Source organism: Prenolepis imparis, unplaced genomic scaffold (assembly GCF_030444845.1).
Source record: "Prenolepis imparis isolate NDT839.2.m4 unplaced genomic scaffold, iyPreImpa1.0 SCAF_15, whole genome shotgun sequence".
NCBI lineage: Eukaryota > Metazoa > Arthropoda > Insecta > Hymenoptera > Formicidae > Prenolepis > Prenolepis imparis.
The window spans coordinates 6,537,640-6,561,884 of NW_028141173.1; the positions used below are offsets into that span (position 1 = coordinate 6,537,640).

Here is a 24,245-nt window from a genome sequence, read left to right on the forward strand (position 1 = left end):
GTAATCTTTCAGTGGTTAGTAAGCATAGGATTGATTTTAACCATGACTTCGATTGGTCTACCCCAAACATTTTACATAACGAAAAACATATAAGAAAAAGAGAGATAGCTGAGATGTTTTATATAAAGAAAAATAACAACACAATAAATTCACATAAGGACATTGAGAATCTTAATAATATCTATGACAAAATAATAAAGGTCGTTTAATCGGCAATAAACTGTCTGTCTAGCATGACGCGTATCAATTTGACATAAGTGTATAACTTTAAGAAACTATGTAAGTGTAAATTAATTATTTCATTTGTTAATCCCTCATTAATGATATAAAATCTTGCTGTACAGATCACTTGATAAGGACCAAATATAGAGGTCGAAACGTTGTAATTTTCTTAATAAATATACTGCCAGTTTGGTCGAGAGATAAGGTGTCCATTAATTTAGATGTATAAATTTGAGACATTACGTGATTAACAAACAATATGTAATTATAATATAAGAATTAAGCATTTGTGACGTTTTCGACACTTGAAAACGCTATTATATAATTATATAATTACTAGATGAAGAGATTACCAGATCTAGAGATGTATAGATCGCAAATTATTAAAAGGATGCGAGCACCGTAAAGTACGACATCGAAGTTTGTAGAATCTTTAAAACAAAAGCACATATATACACATAGATACATACATACAGGCATGTTAAGGAGGAGCTTCAAAATGAGATTTGTAATACTTATATATGTATACTTTACCGTGGTAAAACTCTCCAGAGAAAAAATGTAAATCTTGCCGGCGCTTAAAGAGCTCGGTCGAAGACATTTCATCATCACCATCATGATCAGCTTTTGCGATCTGACAGATGTCTTATACCAAGCACTATTGTATCTACAATATTCCAAAAATGCGCGAGGTAAATACAAAACATAACATAGAAATCCGATATTTTTTAAAAGAAATTCGAAGACGAACGTCTTACATCTTGTCGCTTGTTTGAAGACTGTGATCTATCAATTTTTGTCCCTCTAAACTGAGGAGGAATAAGTGAATCAGTTGACCAATGACATATAACGTGTATCTTATCTTTTCCAATACATCGGCGCCCTGCTGTGCAATCTTCAATATAAAAAACCTTCAATGTTTGAATCATTTACAAAAATTTTAAGTACAATTGTATAATAAATTTATAAATACTTGTAACAAGGTAACGCTTATCCCTATTGTTACTAGCAACATTTGTATGGCAAAGGGTACGGTGAAGGTATCTTCTAAAAGTTCCGCGAATCTAAGTAAAAAATAAGATAATTGTGAAATGAATTTTGTCGCTTCTGAATATTTTAATCGTAAACACCAGCATGTCACCTTATATACACTTACTTTAAAGATTCTCGGTGCGTATGCACAATGAACGAAATTCTTTTGTGATACATGTCGTCCATATCAACGATCTCTGTCTGTGTTTCATCATGATTGCAGAATAAGCGCTCGAAACGAAGTCTGCAAGCAATTTGTACAATTCACTTTATCCAATTGGATAAACTTCCGAATACGACCCACGCTCGATTGCCATAAATTTTTGTAGAAACACTGTAAATGATGTCAAATGATTGTCCTTAAACGGATTTTCACCGATACAAACATTTAATTTTAAAAATATTTAAATAACTTTCTATATAAATTATTGTCGGTAATTATATAGAATAGGGTCTTTTCACATGGGTACACACACACACACACACACACACCAGGGGGGGTGCAAGGGGGCCTTCGGCCCCCCTCCCGCACCCTCCCCAACGGGAGGCAGGGTGGACCTCGCTTCACGTTGTAAAGTATATGCCTAAACACAGTGAATTCCAATAGACAATCAAGAAAGATATATTCAAATAACATAACACATTTAATATCAAATATATATAAAGCGTCCTAAGATATACAATATACATATATAAAGAATCCTAAGAAATACAAAAATAGAATATCAGAACGAAAACATCAACAAGAAACAATTTATTCTTTTTTTAGCCAGAATATACAGCTTTAATGTCTTCAATTAATTTTTTAAATGGATCTAATTTGTGTTTTTTTACATCTCGCCTCCACAGAAACTCACACAAATGATCAGCCATATTGTCTTTCGTAATTCGTAAATCGTAAATAGACAATAATTTATACAGAACATTATTTTAATATTTTTAGCATTAAATGATTGTATCGGTGAAAATCCACTTAAGGACATTCATTTGACATCATTTACAATGTTTCTACAAAAATTCATAGCAATCGGGCGTGGGTCGTATTCGGAAGTCCACCCGTCAAATCAATTCCTAAATATTCTTACCCATTCACGGCGAGCAAACTACAAACGTGCTCGACGTAAGTCACGTACATACAATCGTGAGCGATTACGCCGATCATAAGAAGCATCCAGGATACGAGAGAGTGCCAGAAAATTTGCACGAAATATTCACGAAGATCCACGAAGTAGTATCCTGGATACGGCGGTAGCAAGGAACGGGATTGATTGAGGGGCCATACGAAATCGAGTGCGAACGGTACAAGGGACATTGACATAAATGTAAATACCGCCATTGAGCAATATACTGTAATGTACAAAGTAAGATTTACAAAAGACAGAAACGCAGAGAAAAAGACGGAATAGAATATCTAGATATATCATCTATAACACTGGTCAACACTGATTTTATTGCCAATTATATTAGATCGATTTTAGGATAGACACTTTGTGTCGCCTAATTCCGACTATGATCCTAGATTGATTCTATCTTTTAAAATAATGGATATTCCATGAAAAACATAAAAAGTGCAAAAAATGTAATGGTCAGACGTAGCCTATCCCTAAATCATACGGAAACTGTCTCAAATTATATAAAAGTTTATATATAAAATACCTAATGGCGTCATATTCAGTAAAATAACATAAAAACAAAGTAAACTGATTTAGATAATCACAATTAATGCATAGAAAAATGCTGTTTGTATAATTTTTTTTATGTATGTCATCAGGATCACGTTGGATATAAAAATACAACAATATTAAAGTATAAAAAGACAAACCAAACCCTGTTGCACATGTCGGCAGCTACAGGTCGTATCGGAGTAATATCATAATTTGAATATTCATTGTCCCAAAAATTAGAGCCGATTCGGCACAAAATTATGTTCATTGTTGGATTTAATATCTCCAAAGTACCCTAAATTTGTTTAAACATCCTTGGCAATTGAACAAAAGTTTATTGTTGTTGACCAGTGTAATAATAAATTGAAAAGGTTCTGATGTATAAATATGCAAAATCAAGTATGAAACGGACTAATAAATTCGACAGGGCATAATTTCGAGCTGGAATTGATCTGCTGAAGATAATTGAAAGAAATATTCAAAATAATTAGAGAAGAATTTAAAAACGAGTTTGTTGCGCCTTGCTCTTCTTATTAGCCCTTTTCATATGTGTGATTTTCTATCTATATCATCTTTCTCGTCGGTTCTACCCGAATATATCAGAGAGAATCGTCGACTGTTCTTGGCATACGACTTCATTATTTCGTACTCTTCGGCATTTTTAACTTTGTTCCAATCGACGGATAAATGTCGGGTGAGATTCTTCATCTAACAAAACATTGATTAATAGCAAAGGACCCCGCACAAAACCACGGAAAAAGGCCGTTCGGTCAAATTTTCTGAAACTTCGAGAAATGTTTATTTATGTGATGCTGAAAAGTTCTCTTGAGCATAAAACTCATTCATTGAGCCGTTCAGCCGATAGATGCAACAGAATGTTGTCTTGCGTTACTTTCCTATTGATACAATTTCTATACAAATATATTTCTGTGCTTTTTCATTGCGTGTATATATATATATATATATATATATATATATATATATATATACACACACACGCAATGAAGAAGCATAGGAGTACATTCGGGTAGGAATTGTAAACTAAGGGTGAAAACCTATGGACTGATATTTTCCGCGTAACGCGTATCGCGTAACCAATCAGAGCCGTTCCGCGTTTTTTTTACGAGGAATTGAATATTCATGGGTTTTCACCCTAAGAAAGTAACGCGACTTTCCACCTGAACGGCTCGATAAATTGTATATATATATATATCAATAGGAAAGTAACGCTAGACAACATTCCGATGCTTCTATCGGCTGAACGGCTCGATGAATGAGTTTTGTGCTCAAGAGGACTTTTCAGTATCACATCAATAAACATTTCTCGCAGTTTCAGAAAACTTGACCGAACGGCCTTTTCCCGTGGTTTTGATCGGGGTCCTTTCTTTTTTCCCGCGATTCAATGAAACAACCCATAAAAATAATGTAAGAAAATATTAAGAGAATTTAACTTTTCTTTTTTCTATTCAAACTATGATTTTTAAAATTGTAATACTTATTGGCGACGCGAAATATCATAAAACCTACTGTGCTGATGTTTAATTGGAATGTATACACCTTTAACGTAGCCACAATCGTCAGCAGATACGACGTACTCGCCTCAAAAGTACATTGTAGGTCTTTCTTGCATGTACATTGATACGCTATCTGAAAATATTCTTCTCAACTTTTGCAAAAAATTCCTTGATCCGTCGATCGCACACTCTAGATGTATATCGATTTACCTGAGGGATGAAGATGGTTAACAGAATAATTGTCAGTACGGTAACGCGAAATATTCTCGCTCTCGGTTTCAAATACGGCCACACACCAGTCAACGATGATATTTTGTACACAATATTGTAATAATGATTCCAAGTAAGGTTCATAATTTTTCAAGAGACACTGCGTCTTCGGAAACGCGAGATCGACTAATCTCGATCCTTCGTACGACCGGTAGCTCACCCTCCTGAACGGGACACGGAATTAAGGGTACTAACGTATATCCCCTCATAATGATAAAACTACCTATACATACATTCTATTTTCGCAAAACGATTCCGTGCTTGTAAATGAACACCTGTCACTTATGTTTGATAGACAGATATAGTATTTGTTCCTTTGACACTAAATATAACGTAGTGAAGCTCTCTCTCCCTTGACGAGCGGTGTCATTGCATTTTTTCCCAAGAGGAAAGAAGAGTGAGAGAGTATCGATTAGAGCAATATTACGAAAATAATACGGGCTCTATTAGTGAAAAGCTCTCGCGTGCATCGCGAATTCTCTTCGAGACTTGTGAGAAAAAGTACAACGCGAATGTAATTCCTATTATTTTATTATTAAAATACTACTGTACAATATCAAAGGAGGGAAAATGTAACAAGTAAAATATCGATAACAAAATAACATTTTATTCCTTTTCGCATGTGTATCTTTTTTATATTAAATATTATATTTCTATATTAAATATTATATTAAATATTGTATATTATATAAAATATACTCGTCAAAAAAGTTATCGCAACACGTAATTGATATCAAAATTTAGCATAAATTCAAAGAAGCGTATCTTCGCGAAAAACTATCGTATTTCAAAAATTTTTTTTTTGTTTTAAAGGGTAAAGTCTCTACTTTAAGGAACTTTCGTTCGAGTTTGATTTTATTCTCTCCCCCTTTTTCCATCCCTTTAAAAGGGAGGACGTGTTATTTTTTCAAAAAATTGCATAGTTTGACGAATTCTACGGAGTGTACTAAATTTTTTTCGCAAATATCATCATAACTATCGTAAAATATGGACTTTTCTCTATAAATTTTAAAAAAATTTGAATACCGTACGATTTTTTTTCGCGAAGTTACAGCATATCAAAGTTACCTATGCATTTTTGCCTATGTATTCAATTACCGCCAACATTAGCATTATCCGATGGGCACTACGGGGAAGTTGCTGGTCGGATTTTGCCCATCGTGCGCGCGCGCGTGTGTGTGTGTGTGTGTGTGTGTTGGGGCAGGGATATATGTTCGTATTTAAAATTGTGTATTTCTGCCTCGTCTTCGGATGACCTTTTATGGGAAGATGGCTGCATGATTTTGAAAGACTACCAACCAATTTCCAGCAATTGGAAGCAGCCCTACATCGAATATGGTTCGAAATTCTGCAAGCCACAATTAGAGCCTGCATTAATATGCGTGAGCGCCTGCAAGAGGTCATCCGAAGACGAGGCAGAAATATACAATTTTATATACGAACACATATATCCCTGCCCCAACACACACACACACACACACACGATGGGCAAAATCCGACCAGCAACCTCCCAGTAGTGCCCATCGGGTAATGCTAATGTTGGCGGTAATTAAATATATAGGCAAAAATGCATAGGTAACTTTGATATGCTGTAACTTCGCGAAAAAAAATCGTATGGTATTGAATTTTTTTTTAAATTTGTAGAGAAAAGTCCATATTTTACGATAGTTATGATGATATTTGCGAAAAAAATTTTAGTACACTCCATAGAGTTCGTCAAACAATACAATTTTTTGAAGAAAAACACATCCTCCCTTTTAAAGGGATGGAGAAAGGGGGAGAGAATAAAATCAAAATCGAACGAAAGTTCCTTAAAGTAGAGACATTACCCTTTAAAACAAAAAAAAATTTGTGAAATACGACAATTTTTCGCGGAGATACGCTTATTTGAATTTATGCTAAATTTTGATATTAATTACGTGTTGCGATAATTTTTTTGACGAGTGTATTATATAGAAAATACATATATGTTTAACTGTGTAATACCTATATATAATATAAACTACAACGCGACAAAGGCAAAATTCATCAAAACGAAGTAAAAGACATTTATTGCATCTTCTTTTATAATATTATTTTTCAAAATGCTGTCAGATTCAAATATTTAGTCATGGCAAATGTGAATATCTCTTTATTATGTAACAGCCAGATAAAATACAATAGCTATAGAGTTTTTTTCTAACAAAATCAATTTTTAATCTTTAAACACATTAATTTGCAAAGGCAAATTTCTCCAGCAAAAATAAATATTTTTCCTTACAACATCAAATTTAATAAATATTTTTCCTTATAATATTAAGCTAATTGTGAGATAATATAACTTCTTTATACTTGGATACCAATTAAAATACATTAAAAGCATTGTGCTATTAGCGATGCTGAATGTGTTAAAAATCTACAAATATTGCCACAAAAATATATTTCAGTAAAATTTATGCAAACAAAAAAATATAATTTGAAAAGCAGATTTATCTAACTTAAATTAATTAGATTAAAAACAAATACATTTAAATAATTTAAAAAATCAAATTTAAATACGTTTTCTAACATTAGAGAAAAATAAGTTTCAAAAAAAGTAATGCAAATTTAAGTCTGAGAAGCGAATTTAAAATAACAACAGATGCAATTAATGTAGTAATATCATTTAATATGTAACTAAAAGTTATAATTGTCTATAATTATGTCTATTATAGTTTCTCAGAATTATACTAATAGTTATAAATCCTTATAATTATACCTATTATAATTTCTATAATAATAATTATTTATAATTCTGACTAAATATAGCATCTATAATTAGACCTCTAATTATGTATAGAAATAGAATTATCTAGTAGCACAAGTTTTACAATCCCAGAGCAAACTGTATTTTTATGTGTATGTAAATTAATTTCAAGATCTCTGTGGGAACCAGATCAAAATGAGATATTTTTCATGTATTCATGTTACTATATAAATCATCGACTGTCGATTTATTCGCTGAAGGACTATAGAAACGTAAAGTTAACATCGAGGTTTGCAAGACTTATATAAGGATATGTTAATTTATAATTATATTAAATAATATTTATTTATATTTTTGTATGATACAAAAAGTATTTTTGTTAAATTTTTAAAGTGAATTTATAATTATATAAATATGATATTCTTATAAATATGTTTTGTTGCAGACTGAGAACTTTTGTTTAGTAAAATATGAAACTTCATTTTTGTTACAATTTTTTAATTTTATTGTTAGAGGTACGATTTTAAAACTCATGGGTACAATTTAGCAAGCCAGTATTTGTAAGTCGTACTAAATACTATTTTTTTTTTATTTTTAGTTTACGATATGGAGCAATGGTGTGTTAATATTTAGCGTATATCGTTGACAAAAAAAACAATTTCAAATAAATAAAAAAGTTTTGTCATTTTTTTGATAGTTTTATTGCCATTTTAATTTACCTTAGGGGGTACGATTTAACTACTAGATACTTTCCTATTACTTATCCCTATACTTACCTATTTTATTTTCCTAAGGAAATATTAGGCACAGACGGCAAATCCTTTCATTTTTATTTTCCCGGAGTTTATTGGGACCTTGTATGAATCATTATTGGATTCTGATATGGATGATATTTTTCGTGGGTCGCTTCATTATCGCTTCGATTGTCACTCGGAATGGTAAAAATGAAAATATTGATGCAATTTTTCAGGTAAATACTTTCACGAAAATTTGAAACCATGACTTACAATAATATCTTAAGGCACGATAAGATTTTACAAGTTAGATAGATGTATAAATTTGAGATATTACGTGATTAACAAACAATATGTAATTATAATATAAGAATTAAGCATTTGTGACGTTTTCGACACTTGAAAACGCAAATTACTAGATGAAGAGATTACCAGATCTAGAGATGTATAGATCGCAAGTTATTGAAAGGACGCGAGCACCGTAAAGTACGACATCGAAGTTTGTAGAATCTTTAAAACAAAAGCACATAAAACATACATACATACATATATACAGGCATGTCAAGGAGAAGCTTCAAAATGAGATTTGTAAAACTTATATATGTATACTTTACCGTGGTAAAACTCTCCAGAGAAAAAATGTAAATCTTGCCGGCGCTTAAAGAGCTCGGTCGAAGACATTTCATCATCACCATCATGATCAGCTTTTGCGATCTGACGGATGTCTTATACCAAGCGCTGTTGTATCTACAATATTCCAAAAATGCGCGAGGTAAATACAAAACATAACATAGAAATCCGATATTTTTTAAAAGAAATTCGAAGACGAACGTCTTACATCTTGTCTCTTGTTTGAAGACTGTGATCTATCAATCTTTGTCCCTCTAAACTGAGGAGGAATAAGTGAATCAGTTGACCAATGACATATAACGTGTATCTTATCTTTTCCAATATATCGGCGCCCGGCTGTGCAATCTTCAATATAAAAAACGTCCAATATTTAAATCTGTTGCAGAAATTTTAAGTACAATTGTATAATAAATTTATAAATACTTGAAACAAGGTAATGCTTATATCTATTGTTACTATCAACATTTGTATGACAAAGGGTACGCTGAAGGTATCTTCTAAAAGTTCCGCGAATCTAAGTAAAAAATAAGATAATTGTGAAATGAATTTTGTCGCTTTTGAATATTTTAATTGTAAACAACAGAATATGTCATCTTATATACACTTACTTTAAAGATTCTTGGTGCATATGCACGATGAACGAAATTCTTTTCTGATACATGTCGTTTATATCAACGATCTCTGTCTGTGTTTCATCATGATTACAGAATAAGCGCTCGAAACGAAGTCTGCAAGCAATTTGTACAATTCACTTTATCCATTTTGACGGCTAAATTAGGTATATAAAAAAAAAAAACAAATTTTTGATGCAATTTTTATGTTCGCACATGTCAAATCAATTCCTAATTATTCTTACCCACTCATGGCGAGCAAACTGCAAACGTGCTCGACGTAAGTCACGTACATACAATCGTGAGCGATTGCGCCGGTAAAAATAAGCATCCAGGACACGAGAGAGTGCGAGAAAATTTGCACGAAATATTCACGAGGATCCACGAAGTAGTATCCTGGGTACGGCAGTAGTAAGGAACGGGATTGATTGAGGGGCCATACGAAATCGAGTGCGAACGGCACAAGGGACATTGACATAAACAAAAATACCGCCGTTGTGCAATATACTGCAATGTACAAAGTAAGAGTTACATAAGACAGAAACGCAGAGAAAAAGACGGAATAGAATATCTAGATATATCATCTATAACACTGGTCAACACTGATTTTATTGCCAATTATATTAGATCGATTTTAGGATGGACACTTTGTGTCGCCTAATACCGAATATGGCCCTAGATTGATTCTAACTTTTAAGATAATGGATATTCCATGAAAAACATAAAGAGTGCAAAAAATGTAATGATCAGACGTAGCCTATCCCTAAATCATACGGAAACTGTCTCAAATTATATAAAAGTATATGTATAAAATACCTAATGAATCCAAACTGATTTAGATAATCACAATTAATGCATAGAAAAATGCTGTTTGTATAATTTTTTTTTATGTATGTCTCTCTCATTAGGATCACGTTGGATATAAATAAAACAATATTAAAGAATAAAAAGACAAATCAAACCCTTTTGCACATGTCGGCAGCTACATGTCGTATCGGAGTAATATCATAATATGAATATTCATTGTCTCAAAAACTAGAGCCGATTCGGCACAAATCTATGTTCATTGTTGGATTCAGTATCTCCAAAGTACCCTAAATTCGTTTAAACATCCTTGGCAATTGAACAAAAGTTATTTTTGTTGACCAGTGTAATAATAAATTGAAAAGGTTCTGATGTATAAATACATGCAAAATCAAGTATGAAACGGACTAATGAATTCGACAGGGCATAATTTTAAGCTGGAATTGATCTGCTGAAGATAATTGAAATAAATGTTCAAAATAATTAGAGAAGAATTCAGAAACGAGTTTGTTGCGCCTTGCTCTTCTTATTAGCCTTTTTCATATATGTGATTTTCTATCTTTATCATCTTATTCGTCGGTTCTACCCGAATATATCAGACAGAATTGTCGACTGTTCTTGGCATACGTCTTCATTATTTTGTACTCGTCGGCATTTTTAACTTCGTTCCAATCGACGGATAAATGTCGGGTGAGATTCTTCATCTAACAAAACATTGATTAATAGCAAATTTCTTTTTTTTCGCGATTCAATGAAACACCTCATAAAAATAATGTAAAAAAATATTAAGAGAATTTAACTTTTTTTTTCTATTCAAACTATGATTTTTAAAATTGTAATACTTATTGGCGACGCAAAATATCATAAAACCTACTGTGCTGATGTTTAATTGGAATGTATACACCTTTAACGTAGCCGTAATCGTCATTAGATACGACGTACTCGCCTCAATAGTACATTGTAGGTCATTCTTGCATGTAAATTGATACGCCATCTGAAAATATTATTCTCCACTTTTGCAAGAAATTCCTTGATCCGTCGATCGCACACTCTAGATGTATATCAATTTACCTGAGGGATGAAGATGGTTAACAGAATTATTGCCAGTACGGTAACGCGAAATATTCTCGCTCTCGGTTTCAAATACGGCCACACACCAGTCAACGATGCCATTTTGTACACAACATTGTAATAATGAATCCAAGTAAGATTCATAATTTTTCAAGAGACACTGCGTCTTCGGCAACGCGAGATCGACTAATCTCGATCCTTCGTACGACCGGTAGCTCACCCTCCTGAACGAGACACGGAATTAAGGGATGTATGTATATAGGAACGTATATCCCATCATCAACGATGAAACTGTCACATACGTACATTTTCAATTTTCGCAAAACGATTCCGTGCTTGTAAATGAACACCTGTCACTTATGTTTGATAGACAGATATAGTATTTGTTCCTTTGACACTAAATATAACGTAGTGAAGCTCTCTCTCCCTTGACGAGCGGTGTCATTGCATTTTTTCCCAAGAGGAAAGAAGAGTGAGAGAGTATCGATTAGAGCAATATTACGAAAATAATACGGGCTCTATTAGTGAAGAGCTCTCGCGTGCATCGCGAATTCTCTTCGAGTCTTGTGAGAAAAAGTACAACGCGAATGTAATTCCTATTATTTTATTATTAAAATACTACTGTACAATATCAAAGGAGGGAAAATGTAACAAGTAAAATATCGATAACAAAATAACATTTTATTCCTTTTCGCATGTGTATCTTTTTTATATTAAATATTATATTTCTATATTAAATATTATATTAAATATTGTATATTATATAAAATATACTCGTCAAAAAAATTATCGCAACACGTAATTGATATCAAAATTTAGCATAAATTCAAAGAAGCGTATCTCCGCGAAAAACTATCGTATTTCAAAAATTTTTTTTGTTTTAAAGGGTAAAGTCTCTACTTTAAGGAACTTTCGTTCGATTTTGATTTTATTCTCTCCCCCTTTCTCCATCCCTTTAAAATGGAGGACGTGTTTTTTTTTCAAAAAATTGCATAGTTTGACGAATTCTACGGAGTAGTACTAAATTTTTTTCGCAAATATCATCATAACTATCGTAAAATATGGACTTTTCTCTATAAATTTTAAAAAAATTTGAATACCGTACGATTATTTTTGCGAAGTTACAGCATATCAAAGTTACCTATGCATTTTTGCCTATGTATTCAATTACCGCCAACATTAGCATTATCCGATGGGCACTACGGGGAAGTTGCTGGTCGGATTTTGCCCATCGTGCGCGCGCGTGTGTGTGTGTGTGTGTGTGTTGGGGCAGGGATATATGTTTGTATTTAAAATTGTGTATTTCTGCCTCGTCTTCGGATGACCTTTTATGGGAAGATGGCTGCATGATTTTGAAAGACTACCAACCAATTTCCAGCAATTGGAAGCAGCCCTACATCGAATATGGTTCGAAATTCTGCAAGCCACAATTAGAGCCTGCATTAATATGCGTGAGCGCCTGCAAGAGGTCATCCGAAGACGAGGCAGAAATATACAATTTTATATACGAACACATATATCCCTGCCCCAACACACACACACACACACACACACGATGGGCAAAATCCGACTAGCAACCTCCCCGTAGTGCCCATCGGGTAATGCTAATGTTGGCGGTAATTAAATATATAGGCAAAAATGCATAGGTAACTTTGATATGCTGTAACTTCGCGAAAAAAAATCGTACGGTATTGAATTTTTTTTAAATTTGTAGAGAAAAGTCCATATTTTACGATAGTTATGATGATATTTGCGAAAAAAATTTAGTACACTCCATAGAGTTCGTCAAACAATACAATTTTTTGAAAAAAAACACATCATCCCTTTTAAAGGGATGGAGAAAGGGGAAGAGAATAAAATCAAAATCGAACGAAAGTTCCTTAAAGTAGAGACTTTACCCTTTAAAACAAAACAAAAATTTGTGAAATACGACAATTTTTCGCGGAGATACGCTTATTTGAATTTATGCTAAATTTTGATATTAATTACGTGTTGCGATAATTTTTTTGACGAGTGTATTATATAGAAAATACATATATGTTTAACTGTGTAATACCTATATATAATATAAACTACAACGCGACAAAGGCAAAATTCATCAAAACGAAATAAAAGACATTTATTGCATCTTCTTTTATAATATTATTTTTCAAAATGCTGTCAGATTCAAATATTTAGTCATGGCAAATGTGAATATCTCTTTATTATGTAACAGCCAGATAAAATACAATAGCTATAGAGTTTTTTTCTAACAAAATCAATTTTTAATCTTTAAACACATTAATTTGCAAAGGCAAATTTCTCCAGCAAAAATAAATATTTTTCCTTACAACATCAAATTTAATAAATATTTTTCCTTATAATATTAAGCTAATTGTGAGATAATATAACTTCTTTATACTTGGATACCAATTAAAATACATTAAAAGCATTGTGCTATTAGCGATGCTGAATGTGTTAAAAATCTACAAATATTGCCACAAAAATATATTTCAGTAAAATTTATTCAAACAAAAAAATATAATTTGAAAAGCAGATTTATCTAACTTTAATTAATTAGATTAAAAACAAATACATTTAAATAATTTAAAAAATCAAATTTAAATACGTTTTCTAACATTAGATAAAAATAAGTTTCAAAAAAAGTAATGCAAATTTAAGTTTGAGAAGCGAATTTAAAATAACAACAGATGCAATTAATGTAGTAATATCATTTAATATGTAACTAAAAGTTATAATTGTCTATAATTATGTCTATTATAGTTTCTCAGAATTATACTAATAGTTATAAATCCTTATAATTATACCTATTATAATTTCTATAATTATAATTATTTATAATTCTGATTAAATATAGCATCTATAATTAGACCTCTAATTATATATAGAAGTAGAATTATCTAGTAGCACAAGTTTTACAATCCTAGAGCAAACTGTATTTTTATGTGTATGTAAATTAATTTCAAGATCTCTGTGGGAACCAGATCAAAATGAGATATTTTTCATGTTATTCATGTTACTAAATAAATCATCGACTGTCGATTTATTCGCTGAAGGACTATAGAAACGTAAAGTTAACATCGAGGTTTGCAAGACTTATATAAGGATATGTTAATTTATAATTATATTAAATAATATTTATTTATATTTTTGTATGATACAAAGAGTATTTTTGTTAAATTTTTAAAGAGAATTTATAATTATATAAATATGATATTCTTATAAATATGTTTTGTTGCAGACTGAGAACTTTTGTTTTGTAAAATATGAAACTTCATTTTTGCTACAATTTTTTAATTTTATTGTTAGAGGTACGATTTTAAAACTCATGGGTACAATTTAGCAAGCCAGTATTTGTAAGTCGTACTAAATATTATTTTCTTTTTATTTTTAGTTTACGATATGGAGCAATGGTGTGTTAATATTTAGCGTATATCGTTGACAAAAAAAATCATTTCAAATAAATAAAAAAGTTTTGTCATTTTTTTGATAGTTTTATTGCCATTTTAATATTTACCTTAGGGGGTACGATTTAACTACTACATACTTTCCTATTACTTATCCCTATACTTACCTATTTTATTTTCCTATGGAAATATTAGGCACAGACGGCAAATCCTTTCATTTTTATTTTCCCAGAGTTTATTGGGACCTTGTATGAATCATTATTGGATTCTGATATGGATGATATTTTTCGTGGGTCGTTTCATTATCGCTTCGATTGTCATTCGGAATGGTAAAAAAGAAAATATTAACGCAATTTTTCAGGTAAATATTTTCACGAAAATTTGAAACCATGACTTACAATAATATCTTAAGGCACGATAAGATTTTACAAGTTAGATAGATGTATAAATTTGAGACATTACGTGATTAACAAACAATATGTAATTATAATATAAGAATTAAGCATTTGTGACGTTTTCTACACTTGAAAACACTAATTACTAGATGAAGAGATTACCAGATCTAGAGATGTATAGATCGCAAGTTATTGAAAGGACGCGAGCACCGTAAAGTACGACATCGAAGTTTGTAGAATCTTTAAAACAAAAGCATATAAAACATACATACATACATATATACAGGCATGTCAAGGAGAAGCTTCAAAATGAGATTTGTAAAACTTATATATGTATACTTTACCGTGGTAAAACTCTCCAGAGAAAAAATGTAAATCTTGCCGGCGCTTAAAGAGCTCGGTCGAAGACATTTCATCATCACCATCATGATCAGCTTTTGCGATCTGACGGATGTCTTATACCAAGCGCTATTGTATCTACAATATTCCAAAAATGCGCGAGGTAAATACAAAACATAACATAGAAATCCGATATTTTTTAAAAGAAATTCGAAGACGAACGTCTTACATCTTGTCGCTTGTTTGAAGACTGTGATCTATCAATTTTTGTCCCTCTAAACTGAGGAGGAATAAGTGAATCAGTTGACCAATGACATATAACGTGTATCTTATCTTTTCCAATATATCGGCGCCCGGCTGTGCAATCTTCAATATAAAAAACCTCCAATGTTTGAATCATTTACAAAAATTTTAAGTACAATTGTATAATAAATTTATAAATACTTGTAACAAGGTAACGCTTATCCCTATTGTTACTAGCAACATTTGTATGGCAAAGGGTACGGTGAAGGTATCTTCTAAAAGTTCCGCGAATCTAAGTAAAAAATGAGATAATTGTGAAATGAATTTTGTCGCTTCTGAATATTTTAATTGTAAACACCAGCATGTCACCTTATATACACTTACTTTAAAGATTCTCGGTGCGTATGCACGATAAACGAAATTCTTTTCTGATACATGTCGTTTATATCAACGATCTCTGTCTGTGTTTCATCATGATTACAGAATAAGCGCTCGAAACGAAGTCTGCAAACAATTTGTACAATTCACTTTATCCATTTTGACGGCTAAATTAGGTATATAAAAAAAAAAAACAAATTTTTGATGCAATTTTTATGCTCGCACATGTCAAATCAACTCCTAATTATTCTTACCCACTCATGGCGAGCAAACTGCAAACGTGCTCGACGTAAGTCACGTACATACAATCGTGAGCGATTGCGCCGGTAAAAATAAGCATCCAGGACACGAGAGAGTGCGAGAAAATTTGCACGAAATATTCACGAGGATCCACGAAGTAGTATCCTGGGTACGGCAGTAGTAAGGAACGGGATTGATTGAGGGGCCATACGAAATCGAGTGCGAACGGCACAAGGGACATTGACATAAACAAAAATACCGCCGTTGTGCAATATACTGCAATATACAAAGTAAGATTTACAAAAGACAGAAACGCAGAGAAAAAGACGGAATAGAATATCTAGATATATCATCTATAACACTGGTCAACACTGATTTTATTGCCAATTATATTAGATCGATTTTAGGATGGACACTTTGTGTCGCCTAATTCCGAATATGGCCCTAGATTGATTCTAACTTTTAAGATAATGGATATTCCATGAAAAACATAAAGAGTGCAAAAAATGTAATGATCAGACGTAGCCTATCCCTAAATCATACCGAAACTGTCTCAAATTATATAAAAGTATATGTATAAAATACCTAATGAATCCAAACTGATTTAGATAATCACAATTAATGCATAGAAAAATGCTGTTTGTATAATTTTCTTTTATGTATGTCTCTCTCTCTCTCTCTCTCTCTCTCTCTCTCTCTCTCTCATCAGGATCACGTTGGATATAAATAAAACAATATTAAAATATAAAAAGACAAACCAAACCCTGTTGCACATGTCGGCAGCTACAGGTCGTATCGGAGTAATATCATAATATGAATATTCATTGTCTCAAAAACTAGAGCCGATTCGGCACAAAACTATGTTCATTTTTGGATTCAGTATCTCCAAAGTACCCTAAATTCCTTTAAACATCCTTGGCAATTGAACAAAAGTTTATTTTTGTTGACCAGTGTAATAATAAATTGAAAAGGTTCTGATGTATAAATACATGCAAAATCAAATATGAAACGGACTAATAAATTCGACAGGGCATAATTTCGAGCTGGATTGATCTGCTGAAGATAATTGATAGAAATGTTCAAAATAATTAGAAAAGAATTTAAAAACGAGTTTGTTGCGCTTTGCTCTTCTTATTAGCCCTTTTCATATGTGTGATTTTCTATCTATATCATCTTTCTCGTCGGTTCTACCCGAATATATCAGAGAGAATCGTCGACTGTTCTTGGCATACGACTTCATTATTTCGAACTCTTCGGCATTTTTAACTTTGTTCCAATCGACGGATAAATGTCGGGTGAGATTCTTCATCTAACAAAACATTAATAGCAAATTTCTTTTTTCTCGCAATTCAATGAAACACCTCATAAAAATAATGTAAAAAAATATTAAGAGAATTTAACTTTTCTTTTTTCTATTCAAATTATGATTTTTAAAATTGTAATACTTATTGGCGACGCGAAATATCATAAAACCTACTGTGCTGATGTTTAATTGGAATGTATACACCTTTGACGTAGCCACAATCGTCATCAGATACGACGTACTCGCCTCAATAGTACATTGTAGGTCATTCTTGCATGTAAATTGATACGCCATCTGAAAATATTATTCTCCACTTTTGCAAGAAATTCCTTGATCCGTCGATCGCACACTCTAGATGTATATCAATTTACCTGAGGGATGAAGATGGTTAACAGAATTATTGTCAGTACGGTAATGCGAAATATTCTCGCTCTCGGTATCAAATACGGCCACACACCAGTCAACGATGCCATTTTGTACACAACATTGTAATAATGAATCCAAGTAAGATTCATAATTTTTCAAGAGACACTGCGTCTTCGGCAACGCGAGATCGACTAATCTCGATCCTTCGTACGACCGGTAGCTCACCCTCCTGAACGAGACACGGAATTAAGGGATGTATGTATATAGGAACGTATATCCCATCATCAACGATGAAACTGTCACATACGTACATTTTCAATTTTCGCAAAACGATTCCGTGCTTGTAAATGAACACCTGACACTTATGTCTGATAGACAGATATAGTATTAGTTCCTTTGACACTAAATATAACGTAGTGAAGCTCTCTCTCCCTTGACGAGCGGTGTCATTGCATTTTTTCCCAATAGGAAAGAAGAGTAAGAGAGTATCGATTAGAGCAGTCATGTCAAACACGCGGCCCGCCAACAAAAAAACTGCGGCCCGCCGAAACTTCTTGAAAATCTTTTCAAAAAAATTGTTTTGTGAAAAACGATGTCAAATATCTTCTAAAAAATAATATTAAATTGTGATTTTGTTTATTTTTCATTATAGTTTCTATTTTTGTTTTTTATAAAAAAAAGTAAAATATTTTTTATTATAGTTTCTATTTTTGTTTTTTTATTTAAAAAATCGTAAAATATTTTTATTTTAAAAAGTAACATAAGATATAAATATAAAGCGACTATGTATAATATACATTGAATATACTAAATATAATAATTTAAAAAATCGTATTTTATTTATTCTAGGAACATTGAAAACATGCGGCCCTCAGCTTAATACAAAATAGATCATGTGGCCCGTAATGCAAAACGAGTTTGACATGCCTGGATTAGAGCAATATTACGAAAATATTACGGGCTCTATTAGTGAAGAGCTCTCGCGTGCATCGCGAATTCTCTTCGAGCCTTGTGAGAAAAAGTGCAACGCGAATGTAAGTCCTATTATTTTATTATTAAAATACTATTGTACAATATCAAAGAAAGGAAAATGTAACAAGTAAAATATCGATAACAAAATAACATTTTATTCCTTTTAGCATATGTATCTTTTTTATATTAAATATTATATTAAATATTGTATATTATATAAAATATTATATAGAATATACATATATGTGTAACTGTGTAATACCTATATCTATATATATAAGTGCCGTCCGTCTGTCTGGCTGTCTGTCTGTCTCACCGCGAACTACTTCCACATTTATGGACCGATTCTCTCGAAATTGGTACCAAAGTGTTGCAAATTCTTCGGGGAAGGCTGCTATGTGGTTTTTTTTAATTTTTATACACCCACACCCACACCCACCTACGCACTAACTAATTTATTGACCGATTTTCTCGAAATTGGTACAAAAATTGTGCAAATTTTTCGGGTATGGATACTATTTGGTTTTTTAAAAGTTTTACACTCCCACCCACCCATTCACGCATCCACCCACGCACTCAGACATTTATTGACCGATTTTATCAAAATTGGTACCAAAATTTTGCAAATTTTTCGGGGATGGCTAAGATGTGATTTTTTTAAGTTTTACACCCCCACCTACCCACCCACGCATCCACCCACGCACACACATATTTATTGACCGATTTTCTCAATATTGGTATAAAATTTGTGCAAATTTTTCGGGGATGGATACTAATTGGTTTTTTAAAAGTTACACTCCCACCCACCCATTCACGCATCCATCCACGCACTCACACATTTATTGACCGATTTTATCAAAATTGGTATTAAAATTTTGCAAATTTTTCGGGGATGGCTAATATGTGGTTTTTTTAAGTTTTACACCCCCATCTACCCACCTACGCACTCACACATTTATTGACCAATTTTCTCAAAATTGGTACCAAAATTTTGCAAATTTTTCGGGGATGGTTAATATGTAGTTTTTTTAAGTTTTACATTCCCACCTGCTCACCCACGCATCCACCCACGCACTCACACATTTATTGACCGATTTTCTCAAAATTGGTATAAAAATTGTGCAAATTTTTCGGGGATGGATAATATGTAGTTTTTTTTAATTTTACACTCCCACCCACCCATTCACGCAGCCACCCACGCACAAAGTAGTACATTTTTATTTTATATTATTTTTATAAAAATTCATAGTTGTATTTTTTAAAAAATTTTTAATTTTTTGAGAAATGTCTGTGGTGGTTCTAACTTTCGTAAATTTTAAGATATCGGGATAAATTTTTTTACATAAATAGACTATCATTAAAGGATTATTGGTATTTAATTTGACGAGGATTGGTTAAAGGATTAGATTTTTTTAAAATTTTAAATTTTATGGAAAATGTTTCTGTTTGTTCTAAATTCGGTAAATTTTAAAATATCTGGTTAATTTTTTTAACGTAAATAGAATATTATTTAAGGATGGTTTTTATTGAGTTTGGCGATGATCGGTGAAAGGTATTCAGATTAGGGGTGATGTGATTTTTTTTTCTTCACGTGAGTTATTTCATAGTATACATAAGTTGCTGGTTTCAAATGTTAAATGTCATCATTGATCAAATGAATAAAACTTATTAAATAGAAAATATCATGAATGAAATAAATATTCCTAATGAAATTGAAAATGTGATTATAAATGAAATAAATAGAAATGAAATAAAAAGTGTTACCATTAATGAAATTAATGGACATAGTGAGCATGTTAGCATGAACGAAATGACTAAACAGATCGAAATAGATAATTTAAAAGAAATTGAAGAATTCAAAAATGGTAAATATTAAAAAATAATTTATTAGTTAATTTTTAAAAAAATTTTTTGAAAGTTTAAGTCTTAATAATTGCTTAATATTTATTTTAACTTATACTAATCTATATATTGTAATACTGTTTATGAAATCATTTAAAAAAAAAATTGTTTATATATATATAGATTTTTAATATTTAAATATAAATTTAAATATAAATGATTTTCTAAAAAAAATTTTTAATTAACAATTTATTTTTTATATTCCTATTGTTCTTATTATTCTTAATGAAATTGCTGCGTTCTTAACCTCGATCTAAAGTTTTAATTACTGCACTCACTGGTCATGTCTGTAATAATTTATTTTGAAATTACCGCGTTCTTTGTGCGTCATTGCTATGTAACATAGCGTTTTACTTTGCTTTCTTTTGTTTATCAATGCGCAATGTCAAACTCTTAACGACATTTTTAATTCCATGTGTGTCAGTCGTGCTTTGCCCTTGTGACTCTCGACTGTGATTTAGTTCTGATAAAGTGAGTCTTCCTTTTTATAATTCTAGTTCACTGCTTATTTATATCAAATTACATCTTTTACATCCGCGTTGCTTAGGATTGTAAATTCGTCATGGATTTACCTCACAATATCCGAGGATACTCTTCCTTTTTGACTGGAACCAGAGGGAGACTCACTGCATGTGTCATTCTTTTTATTCTATCTCATGGTTGAGGAACAAGCACTGACACACTATCGGACGAATTAATTTTATTATGTATGTAATCGCTTCATAGTCATCGCTTTACTTATTATTGTTACGCGTATATTTGTATTCCATATGTCTTTTCTTCTTTTTACTGTAACCTTTTTATGTTACCAGATGCTGAAGATGGTCCAAATCCATAGACCGAAACGTACTAAATAAATCTATACTAATCGAAATATTTGCGCCTTTCTTACGCGCTCGGCTCTTAATTAGCCTGTTCTTTACCTTACATATAGTATTATTCTTAATATCATTATATAAACTAATCTAATTTATAATTAAAAAATTTCAGTGATGGAAGATGGGCTCGATTTATTATTATTAAATGCATTGTTAGAATATGAAAAACAAATAGAGTTCAAAAACAAAAATTATAAGAACGAAGGAGAATTTAAGGACGAATTCAAGAAAGAAAATAAAAAGCGTAAAGATGAAAATTTTGATGAGAAGAATAAGAAGCTTAAGAAAAATTAAATATGATTAAATAATTTTTTTTAATTATCTATATATATGTGTATTTGTATATTTGTATTCGAGTGTCATTTGCCATGACAATAAATAAATCACAAAGACAAACTTTAGAAAAAGTTGGGATTTATCTGCCACATCCTGTATTTGCTCATGGTCAACTCTATGTAGCATTCTCGAGAGCAACAAAAAGGCAAAATGTGAAAATTAAGATAGATGAATTAAGCAATCAAGGACATCTCATTGAGGAAAATACAAAATCTTTTACGAAAAATGTCGTTTACAGAGAGATTTTATAAATTGAATAATTTGAAAATTGTATGAGAGCTAATAATATAGCGGGTCAGCGGTGGGTAATTAAACCGTAAAAAAAATTTTTATAAATAATAGAAAATATATAAAATATTATATGCCAAATAAAATATTTATAATATTTGTAATATTTAAATTAGTGGAAAAACAAATCATGTTCATTCCAGAAAAAAAAAACAACACTTTGATAACAATTTCGAGAAAATCAGTAAATGTAGGATAAAAAAATAAAATTTAAAAAGAATTATAAAAATTGAAAAAAAGGGTTATATAGAGGCTTTGAGGCCACACACACACACACATACGCACATTGGCATAGAAATCTGAAAAAAAAATTTTAAACAAAACCATAGCTTCCTCACACACATACACATACGCACATTTTTTATGGAAACATTTATGAAAACAAAACCACATAACATCCATCCCAGTAAAATTAGAAACATTTTGGTACCTGTTTCACGAAAATCGATCCCTAAATGTAGAAGTAATTCGCAGTCAAACAGATAGAACATCTAATTTTCTCTGTTAAATAATAAATAAACAAATATTAAATAAATTGTATAAAAAATTATAAATATTTTTTTATAAAGATGCAAGATGCAAGCTTTAAGGACCGCGCTATAATATCAACTACAACGCGACAAAGACAAAATTTATCAAAACGAAGTAAAAGACATTTATTGCATCTTCTTTTATAATATTAATTAGATTTTAAAATAATAATTAGATACTTAAAAAGTCGCTAGTAAAATTTTAAAATAGGAACGAAGTAAAGTCGACCCAACTAGCCAAAATTATATTTATTTAAAAAACACACAACGTTTCGACCATATGGATGTGGTCCTTATCAAGTGTAATACTGAAACAATACAGTTTTAAATCATAAGTGTGAGACGGTTTGATATGTCAAAAGTTAGAGATTTTTTACATACTTCATTAGTAGAGGTGCAGCCAAATTAACGATAACGTCAACTTTTCCATAATATAGTTACAACATATTTAAATAAACATAACATAAATTCAATTTTGTCAAACCATTTGAAAGAGAGAAAAAGAGAAAACGATCCTATCGTTATGATGATTCGTCAAAAAACTAAATATATAAAGCCAAAGATTATACGACCTTTATACAATTCTCCTTAAATCATGGATAAATTGCAAGAAGAGGATTTACACTTCTAACCAGCAATTAATTTTCTTACTACGCTGCAGACGATACGATTTAATCCCGTCACACATCAAGAATTTAAAAACTAACATTTTTTTCCATAGTAACAGCGTTAGTCGTAAGTTTGACAACACTATTGTAACAATATAAAATTACATGCGACAAATCATTCTGTTATAAGTAAACATAGACTAACATATGGACACGATTTTGATTGGACATTACCCGTTATATTGCACAGCGAAAAGCATGTTAGAAAGAGAGAAATCGCAGAGATGTTTTTTATCAAAAAAGTTAGCAATACAATTAACCTACATAAAGACACTTAGAATCTCAATAACATTTATGATAAAATTATAAAGGTCGTATAATCTTTGGCTTTATATATTTAGTTTTTGACGAATCATCATAACGATAGGATCGTTTTCTCTTTTTCTCTCTTTCAAATGGTTTGACAAAATTGAATTTATGTTATGTTTATTTAAATATGTTGTAACTATATTATGGAAAAGTTGACGTTATCGTTAATTTGGCTGCACCTCTACTAATGAAGTATGTAAAAAATCTCTAACTTTTGACATATCAAACCGTCTCACACTTATGATTTAAAACTGTATTGTTTCAGTATTACACTTGATAAGGACCACATCCATATGGTCGAAACGTTGTGTGTTTTTTAAATAAATATAATTTTGGCTAGTTGGGTCGACTTTACTTCGTTCCTATTTTATAATATTATTTTTCAAAATGCTGTCAGATTCAAATATTTAGTCA

General features: G+C 31.3%; 3 protein-coding genes across 4 annotated transcripts in view; all 3 read right to left on the minus strand.

Annotated features, from left to right (window-relative positions):
- Positions 1–565: 565 nt before the first annotated feature.
- Positions 566–24,245, minus strand: part of LOC145946014 (odorant receptor 4-like) — a 29,283-nt gene continuing 5,603 nt past the window's right edge. The window contains exons 1-9 of one of the 2 annotated variants that reach the window (XM_083055378.1): positions 4,643–4,786; positions 4,446–4,565; positions 3,509–3,626; positions 2,340–2,601; positions 1,379–1,498; positions 1,196–1,286; positions 981–1,117; positions 757–889; positions 566–653 (exon numbers count right to left, since the gene is read on the minus strand). In XM_083055378.1, coding sequence (XP_082911504.1) covers positions 606–653; positions 757–889; positions 981–1,117; positions 1,196–1,286; positions 1,379–1,498; positions 2,340–2,601; positions 3,509–3,626; positions 4,446–4,565; positions 4,643–4,786 — 1,173 coding nt within the window. In that variant the 3' untranslated portion in view covers positions 566–605. Of the gene's footprint in view, positions 654–756; positions 890–980; positions 1,118–1,195; positions 1,287–1,378; positions 1,499–2,339; positions 2,602–3,508; positions 3,627–4,445; positions 4,577–4,642; positions 4,787–24,245 lie in introns of those variants that run through there. The other variant, XM_083055377.1, reaches the window with a different exon arrangement.
- Positions 7,969–11,718, minus strand: LOC145946000 (odorant receptor 13a-like). Its single transcript, XM_083055341.1, has 10 exons — positions 11,584–11,718; positions 11,278–11,501; positions 11,081–11,200; positions 10,793–10,910; positions 9,648–9,909; positions 9,400–9,519; positions 9,215–9,305; positions 9,000–9,136; positions 8,776–8,908; positions 7,969–8,671 (listed from the first exon to the last, which is right to left on the minus strand). The coding sequence occupies exons 2-10, from the start codon at positions 11,419–11,421 to the stop codon at positions 8,621–8,623; spliced, it is 1,176 nt and encodes a 391-aa protein (XP_082911467.1). The 5' UTR covers positions 11,422–11,501; positions 11,584–11,718; the 3' UTR covers positions 7,969–8,620.
- Positions 14,890–18,740, minus strand: LOC145946016 (odorant receptor 13a-like). Its single transcript, XM_083055380.1, has 10 exons — positions 18,260–18,740; positions 17,954–18,177; positions 17,757–17,876; positions 17,471–17,588; positions 16,294–16,555; positions 16,046–16,165; positions 15,863–15,953; positions 15,648–15,784; positions 15,424–15,556; positions 14,890–15,319 (listed from the first exon to the last, which is right to left on the minus strand). The coding sequence occupies exons 2-10, from the start codon at positions 18,095–18,097 to the stop codon at positions 15,269–15,271; spliced, it is 1,176 nt and encodes a 391-aa protein (XP_082911506.1). The 5' UTR covers positions 18,098–18,177; positions 18,260–18,740; the 3' UTR covers positions 14,890–15,268.

What these genes read in the sequence shown, in the direction of transcription:
- LOC145946016 (XM_083055380.1), bottom strand. Translation starts at nt 18,097, where the DNA reads ATGAATCTTACTTGGATTCATTATTACAATGTTGTGTACAAAATGGCA. An exon ending in ACGCACCGAGAATCTTTAAA is followed by an intron (nt 15,954 to 16,045) that starts GTAAGTGTATAT and finishes TTTTTTACTTAG; the next exon opens with ATTCGCGGAACTTTTAGAAG. An exon ending in TAAGCGTTACCTTGTTACAA is followed by an intron (nt 15,785 to 15,862) that starts GTATTTATAAAT and finishes TTTATATTGAAG; the next exon opens with ATTGCACAGCCGGGCGCCGA.
- LOC145946000 (XM_083055341.1), bottom strand. Translation starts at nt 11,421, where the DNA reads ATGAATCTTACTTGGATTCATTATTACAATGTTGTGTACAAAATGGCA. An exon ending in ATTCTGTCTGATATATTCGG is followed by an intron (nt 9,910 to 10,792) that starts GTAGAACCGACG and finishes TGTACATTGCAG; the next exon opens with TATATTGCACAACGGCGGTA. An exon ending in ATGCACCAAGAATCTTTAAA is followed by an intron (nt 9,306 to 9,399) that starts GTAAGTGTATAT and finishes TTTTTTACTTAG; the next exon opens with ATTCGCGGAACTTTTAGAAG.